An 8,593-nucleotide genomic window follows, 5' to 3' on the forward strand; every position below is an offset into this window, starting at 1 on the left:
ATGATTACACGTACAACCCCGGCCTTATCTAACAGCTGGAACACGGCCAGACCTCCTAGTTTTACATTTTAACCTTTCTGTGGATCTTCATGTCTGTGGTAGGTGGAACAGCTTGTAAAAATATATATTATTGATATGATTTAGAGGCGTATCATTGATATTGAACACCTGTAGTGCAACGATCATGTTGACTGGTGAAGGGGAGAGTTGGCGCCGACGCCTTGATGCATTCCTTTCAGCTCTTTTGGAAGGACACAACAGACAGGTGATAAAACTTGCTTTTAAGAGAAAAGTGAAACAAGCTCTTAATCTGTAGCTGACCTGAATCTGAAATGAGAAAGAACAAAGCTCAAACTTGCAGCCAATCCATTAAATTCCATAGAAACTCTGTAGATACTAGGAAAAATATTTAGTTTATTGAACAGAATAGAAAACACTTAGTTGGACATAGTTGGGTTATCTAACACGGAAGGTGCAGTACAGATGTCTACATTTCAGTCATCCAAAAGCAGAGTTTCCTGTCGCTGCCGATCACGCAGAGCGGGAGCGTGCGGTGCCAGCTGAGGCCCGATCCCACTGTGGCAGATCCAATAGTAACCGGCTGAAACGAGATCAGTTTGTGACATGAGATTGGAGCTGTGAAGAACAGTAGAAACAAGTGATCATAACAGTACAAAGCCTATTGCTCACCTGCGGGTGACCAAGATGGTGGATAAATAACTGACTACAGATCTTTCCTGGACATCCAGTGGTGGCAAAGAGGTTTTGATTGGCTCGAGACCACCTAAGGACGGGTAAAACATGTCTTTCAAATGTCATCACACATGATAACTAAATCAAACGTTTGGAATTTTACTTGAAATGTTTGTACATAAAAACAAACCCATATGAATATGTGTTATCTTATCAGAGCAGGCCAGGAGGGACTTTTTAAAATCTTTTCCCAGTAAGTGACCGCTAAGAACACCTATGTGCTAAACACCAGGAAACTAGCAAAAAGCATACGTTACAAAACAACTCTTTTAAACTCATAAATTGTCAAGAATGTATGCATGAGCCGATAAAATACTGGGGAAATCAGTTGAAAAAATATGTTATGGATGAAAAAAGCAAAAAGAAAGCCTTACAACAGTTAAAAAATAGAGAAGAAATAAATGTTTCTTACTTGAATAACCTTGCTTTATCTATGTGAGCTGGTCGTTTTTCCTGGGGGTAGCTGCAAAGAATAAAAACAAGGTTTAAAGCACATCTCATCCTATAGTGCACCATAACTAAACCAATTCATCATCATATTTCCCACATTCCCCTAGTTACCTGGAGCGAGTTATGTCCCAGATGAGCCAGTCGTTGCCGGCCACAGCCCCTACTTTGATGGTGTTTGTGAGGCACCAGTCTGCGGACATGAGTGGGGACTGACCACAGTCCAGGGACAGAATGGCCTGCTGGGTAACCAGGTCATAGAAGCGAATAGTTCCCTTCTTCTCTGCCACCATTAACTGGAGCAAAACAGACGGGTCAATTAAACAATCATTATAGTTCATGTTTCTGCTGTGGGTGAATCCCCAGCATCCATTACAGCTCTGTCTTGACTACAGTCAAAAGAATATTTTGATTTACAGGAAATAATGTGCAATATGTAAGACATAATGCATTATCCTTTTGGGCGACTGTGGCTGTGAGGGAGTGTGGTCGTCTTTCAACCAGAAGGTTGTGGGTTCGATCCCAGCCCATGCAGTCAACATGTCGATGTATCCTTGGGCAAGATACTTAACCCTGAGTTGCTCCCGATGGCATGGCCAACGGTGTGTGAATGTGTGTGAATGTTAGGTCCTAGAGTAAGGTACACTGCTCTGTATGAATGGGTGTGAATGGGTGAATGACATGTAGTATGTAAAGCGCTTTGAGGGGTCTTAAAGACTGGATAAAGCGCTATATAAGTACAGTCCATTTACCATTTACCAACGGAGTGCCCACCTATCTACAGTTCCTGTAGGTGTCCTGCGAATAGTTTCACCCTTGACGTGATACTCAACATAGTGTCTGGGATTAAACACAATTGGTTCCGCCTGTGCTTCTCTTTCAAATGGCTGTGTGCAGTAACAGCATCCAGAAGTGATCAAACTGAGTAGGACAGCAAAGTGCACAGATGAGACCTCAAACCACCGATCAGTAGTCATCTTTCTCTTGAAGCAAGGTGATTCCACTCATGTGTTGCGCATAAGCACCTGAGATGAGAATAAAGCAATCATTTAAATCCGCCAAGTTAAAAAAAATTAGTATCAACAACCTACCAGGACTCCGGACAGTTATCCCAAGCCCATAAAGAAACGCAAAACACTGAAGCTTCTATTAAGTGCCTCGATAAACATCATCTGTGTCATCCTGTGACTACTATTCCTAAATAGTATCACGCAAATAAACCGTATTAACTTGTCCCCTAATGTAACAAATTTAATTCCATATCTGTCTTTGTATATATCATATTCCTATTTACATGTATATAGATTCTTGCACAATTTTTATAATTGTATTTTTTTATATATGTTGCCTGTTGGAGGAGCTCGGTCATAAGATTTTTTCATTGCCATCACACTGTAGCTCATCTTAAAAAAAGAGAAATAAAGCAGATGTAAACATATTAAAAGAAAACAAACTGTCCAATAACAGCACACACACACAAAAACTTAATTTAAAAAAAGAAGCTATTACACTTTTGTGAGTAACTAAAAGAACATCGAAGCATCCATTTTGGAAACCCTAACCTGAAGTAGAAGGAGAAACCGTTAAAGCACCCGTCATGCTTCTGTCAGCTTGATTCCTACAGAGCACCAGACACACACAACGCCTGAAAATCTATCATTTGATTCAACTAGTTACCACTCAATAGAAAGCCCTAGTAAAGAACAAACATGTTTTATTAGGGGGAGTATCCTTAATTCACTTCATACTTCACAAGTAATATGAACATGTGACATGATATTGTTGCTAAGAATAACCCAGTTTTGAGTCATTCAGCTTCACAATAAAAAGCGTGCTGCTTATTTCAAAAAACATAATAATTGAAATACACTGAAAGTAATTAGTTATTAAATCAAATGTATGCTTTTAAACTTCTTACTTGTATGCAATGTACCTACTGTACTGGTGTCTCTAAACGAGGAAATATGCGTCTTCAAGAAAAGGGGAGCAACGCTGAGAGTACAGATAACCTAAAATGCAGTGAAGCATTCGTCAAGGAGACATATCTTCAAATTAAATATTTATAAACGAAACTAAAAAGGATGAGGTTGCAAACAATAAAGTAATAAAACTACAAAACCAAAGGTATGTAAATCCCACGAAACCAACAAAGCAGGGACAGCCAACCAACTCTCAGCTTGTGGGTCCGCGTGAGCTTTTGAAGCAGTTGTAGGGGGCCCAGCACCATAAGGTAGAACTCTGTAACGCATTAGTGACTCCACCCACACGAGGAGGGGAGGAGAAAGGAACGACCTAAGCAGAAAGTACTACCCCAGGGGCGAGGCACCCCGAAACACATCTAAAAAGCCACACACCGACACCAGTCCGCCTGGACTCAGTTTGACCACCCGACCAAAGGTGGTTGTCGGAAAAGAATTGACAACTTAGAAAGTTGAATGGATACCAACAAGTTGCAAACAATGCAAACTAAATAGATCAAAAGAATAATAAAGGTTTTTTAAAGTAGTTAAGTGCAACCTTTACAGAGCATCCAACAATGCAAAACATAAATAGTACAAAGTACCATCCCATGCTGGGCTCCCTTATCAAGAAGGACGACTACCCCTTCTTAGAGAACAGTAACGAACAGACTTCAAACATAACGCAGTTATCAAAGCGACCATTTGATAACATCCAGTTCAAATTCCTAGTTGAAGCAGCCGCCAACGGGAAGGCGAAACCTCAAACGGTCCCCTTCAGCAACAAACACGCCAATACATATACTTTGGAATGAATGAGTTAGATAATACCCCTAAAACTGATGCTACGGGCTACAGAAGTAGTACCCAAGAACAAAGAAGATTTCAGCATTGTTGTGGGTCGGTGCCCCGAGGAAATCAGAGCTGACAGAAAAAGCAGACCGGGCTTAAAGGATTCTCCTTCTACTTTCAAGTAAGGGTTCCAAAAGACTGCCTTCGATGCTTAAAGTACTCAAAAGGAAATGCTCTTTTTAATTACGGTTGGGCTGTTAATGGGACAGGTTGTTTCTAATAGTTACAATCGCTTATTTCTCTTTTTAAGATGAGCTACAGTGAGAAAGGCAAGAACATCTCAGACCCGAGCTCCCCACGAAGCACAAAATAAATAAAACATATAAAAAAGTGCAGAATCAAACATAAGAATATGAATAACAGACAGAAAGAAAAAAAATATGTACAAAAGACAAAGAAAAATAACGTATGCGGTGTACATAATAAAAAGAGACACAAGAATGACAACAGATGAATGTACGAGGCAACTTAAATAAAGCCCGGGTGGTAGCGGGCAGTCTAAGGCCGTGGGGAAAAACGCCCGGAGTCTGGTAGTGTAATACTAATTTCTTTACTTGGCGGATTTAATGAAAATTGCTTTATCTTTCATCTCAGGATGTTTAGCCGCCGTGGAAGTGGGAACACCAAGCCCTCAAGAGATAATGGGGAGGACAACTGGATCCGGTGGAGGCACCTGGCCAACTGTGGCTGGCCAGGGCGGCTCTGGCTGGATCCGCAAGCAGAATGACGAAGCACGGCGGACATGGTTGACCGCCTCACGGAGACCGCGCGGAAAACTTCGCAGGGAAAACCCACAGGGAACCGCCTGCGCAAAGGAGTGCACCACCACTCCAAAGCGTAAGCGTAATAATTAGCGTTTACCAGATACTAGACCCCTCAAGCGCTTTAACATACACAGCATCCCATTCCCGAACCCATCGCACGCAGGTACCACCAAGGACCACCACATCACACACCGTTGGCCAAGCCAATCGGGGCACAGGGTAAGTATCTTTGCCCACAAAAAATACATCGCATGGACTGTGCAGGGCGACGACCCCCTACGGGGAAAGACGACCCATCTCCACCAAGCAAGTCGCCACACAGCAACCGTCCCCAATCTGCAAACACTTCGGATTCTGGTGAACAACAGGGCACTCCAACGGGCCGAACCTATCAAAGTTTGGGGTGCCTTTAATGTCCACTTACCATCCTTTGTCCCGCTTGTCCATGCTATGTTTGTTAACTCCTCAGAAAAAACGGACCACCACCAAACCCACTCAACGGGAGGGAGGGCGGGCTCGGGACGTGAGCGCACGGCGTAGTCCGGTCCAACCCTCCCACAGATCTGCGGAACCCCCCCAGAGGACATGGGGAGAACAGATCGAATCAAGGCCTGATTACTACACCTCCTACCGTACACAAGGACAGATCTCGGCACGCTCAACAACTCGCAGTGGAACCAAACTGATCCAAAACCTTGCAGAGCCCCCAGAGGAACATCACTCCTACATCATGAGGGAAAAAGAAAAGGAAAACACACATTCCACCAAAGAAAGCTGAAACACTCACAGACGGGGCAAAACTATTCAAAACCAGAAGGTCGTGTGCAAGCTGCGTGAAGAGCGGGCACGAGACTGCCCTCTGGAGGTAAAAGAGGTAGACGTCAATAACAGAGACTTAGGAACTGCAGATTCGTCTCCTCAATTCACCACCTGGCCAAGCAGATCGGGGGAAGGATGGGACACGGAGCTAACAGCCGGCAGCTCACGCCCATGAGCCCCCTCCCCTCAAACCTCCCGTGGGATGGAGTATGGAAGGTTGGCAGGAAACAAGGTAAAACAAGACAAGAGAGAACAAAAGAGTAAAAGGACTAAAGCACAATACAACTGGGGGATACGGACTCCCCGTGGTAGGGCCCTTCAGCCGATCAACCAGAACCGAAGAGATTGCGAAGGAAACGGTGCAGGTTGCGGCTGTGGCGTTGAGGGAAGGTGGCGTCTTCAACCAGAAAAGGGGGTTCGACCCCGCCCAGCAGCCAACGCCGATCTTGGGCAGAACTACCCTGAGATTGCCCCGGGCAGGCCACGGTGGGGGAGTGGAATTTAGCCTAAGAGAAGGTACACCGCCACGGTAAGAAGGGTGGAAGGTGAGAATGTAGTATGTAAGCGCTGAGGGCTTAAGCTAGATTAAAGCGCTATATAGACAGTCCTTTTAACCCTGAGAGAGGGGTGCCACCGCGCCGGTTCCCTGAAGGTTCCGCAGATGTTCCCGGCTTGCGGGGATCTCCAGTGGGGGCGGCTAAACACACAAGGCCGCCGCTGGCTCGGCCCTTTCCCATGCCATGCCAGAACCCCCAGAAAAGTCCATCACCGAAAGTCCGCCAAAAGGAGGGGGCCCTTCACACGGTCCGTAGGTCATCACTCTGAGGCAGTATTTCCCTACGCGCAAAGCACTGAGGAATAAGCACAAACATCCGCCCACGTCAGAAAAAAAATAGTACAACACACCAGACTCGGGGCGTCCCCAGGCTAAGCTTTGCTACAGCCGGAGCCTCATAGGTCCGTAACATTCATCTGCTCATTTGGACACCATCTAAAAGTATCCCGCAATAACCGATTTTCCTTGCTAGGCAACATAATCTCACTGTTCGAACCATACATACAGAGACCCGCCACTTTAAATCTAAAATAGGCACGTGGGACCGGCCTAAGATCNCTATATTTTAATGATATTATAGTTCTTTTAAAATGTTTTTTTTATGTATGAATGTTTATGCAGGGTATATGCAGGAATCCTGAAGTTAAATGTAATTCCTTTTAAGACCTTTTTTAAGACCCTTTCCATACATTTTAAGACCTCATCGCCACTTTGAGTTTTAACCGGTTACATTGGTGACACACTTTATCTCACATTTACTATATACAGTATTGATTGTCCTTCCTCTTTATCTTCCAACCATGATTTGGATGCAGACTTGCATTTCCCCATAACGATGTTGTTTAACAACCGGCGTAAACGGACCTTCGCGCGCTATCGGTCAGTGAGCGTGTGATGTCCTGTTCAGATGACGTCAAATCCAACGGGATGCCATAAATAAACTACACAGAATCACACTACACACCTACGCAATGATTACATTCAGGCAAACTGTAGAACACAACCTCTTTGGACCATTAATATACTTATTGAAAACAAGCTACAAAATGTAATACCTGGGAAAAGGCCGTTTCATACTTTTTAATAGCCTTCATTTTCGCTAAATTGATTTATCAACTTTTAATACTTTTTAAGACCCCGCGGACACCCTGTTATGTATGCACCAATAACACCAAGACAAATTCCTATGTGTTAACCTACTTGGCAATAAACCTGTTTCTGATTTATCTTTAATGGCGGCAGGCAAAATGGGCTTCTACCAATCAGAGGGTCACTGGTTCGATTCTCAGCCCCTGTCGTTGACATGAAGTCGCGTCCTTGGGCAAGATACTTAATCCCGAACTTGAGTATGTTAGTCACTTTGGATAAAAGCCAAAAATAAATAACATGTCAATGTAAATGCAAAGCAGGCTTTTGCCTTCAGACAAAGCAAGAGATGCTAAATGTTGATAAAGGAAGTGAAATGAACAACCTTATCAAAAATATAATCTCATTTCCTGGATTTCATTGTGCTTTAAACATTGATTGCTAGTTTATTTTTGAGCCTTATGGAAAGTGTCTACAAATCAATGTTGCATTAGAGGACATTTCACAGAGTAATTTACATTTTATGTTTGGTCAGAAATCTTAACTGTGCTCGTTTGACCAGTCACAAAATGAATGAAGCCTGAATGAGGATGCCTAGTCAAAACTTATCTAGGAAGGCCAAATCACCGGACCTCTCTTCTAATAGTCACCTAGCTTTAGACACTGAGACACCTACATTGCATTTTTCACAAGTCACAGTTCACCTTACTTCTCACCTGATCCGTCTGAATAAATTCTGCAGTTCAAAAGTTTGACCTCAGAATACGAGCATGTTTCTGAAGCAAAGCCCTCATACCTTAAAGGCTTCTTCTGGGTGCCAGCACACACTGATGCCCGGGGAGCGAAGTCTGAGAGTCGTGCTTTCATTTCCATCCAGGTCCCACACCCTGTAGAGATAAAGATGAGCATTAAAATACATATACAATTGTATGACCTAGTATGCTTTGAGTGAACTGGTACTGACATTATATTACATCACCCCCACCCTCATCCACCTCCACTGGCTCCCAGTCAAGCACCGTATCACATATAAACTCCTTCTTCTGACCTACAAATCCCTCCATGCCCTCGCCCCCCAATACCTGTCTGACCTTCTCCGCCACCACACTCCATCCCGGAAGCTCCGATCGTCTGGACAGGATCTCCTCTCTACCCCCCGCACCAGGTTGCGGACTTTCGGTGACAGAGCTTTCAGTGTAGCATCCCCCACCCTCTGGAACTCTCTCCCCCCCGAAATCCGCAGCGCCCCAACCTTGGACACTTTCAAAAAAGCCCTCAAAACGCACCTTTTCACCAAGGCTTTCCCCACTATATAGTTAGTTTGATAGGTTTATTTTTCCGCTACTTGCTTGCCCCCC

At 44.1% G+C, this 8,593-nt stretch overlaps 1 protein-coding gene across 2 annotated transcripts in view; it reads right to left on the reverse strand.

Annotated features, from left to right (window-relative positions):
- Window positions 1-394: 394 nt before the first annotated feature.
- The window catches only part of nup37 (nucleoporin 37), a 17,221-nt gene continuing 9,022 nt past the window's right edge, over window positions 395-8,593 (reverse strand). For both annotated transcript variants that reach the window (XM_010771546.1, XM_010771552.1), the window contains exons 6-10: window positions 8,032-8,122; window positions 1,315-1,496; window positions 1,166-1,216; window positions 691-784; window positions 395-601 (exon numbers count right to left, since the gene is read on the reverse strand). In XM_010771546.1, coding sequence (XP_010769848.1) covers window positions 488-601; window positions 691-784; window positions 1,166-1,216; window positions 1,315-1,496; window positions 8,032-8,122 — 532 coding nt within the window. In that variant the 3' untranslated portion in view covers window positions 395-487. The remainder of the gene's footprint in view (window positions 602-690; window positions 785-1,165; window positions 1,217-1,314; window positions 1,497-8,031; window positions 8,123-8,593) is intronic.

Source organism: Notothenia coriiceps, unplaced genomic scaffold, assembly GCF_000735185.1.
Source record: "Notothenia coriiceps isolate Sejong01 unplaced genomic scaffold, NC01 NC01_scaffold00000339, whole genome shotgun sequence".
Lineage (NCBI taxonomy): Eukaryota > Metazoa > Chordata > Actinopteri > Perciformes > Nototheniidae > Notothenia > Notothenia coriiceps.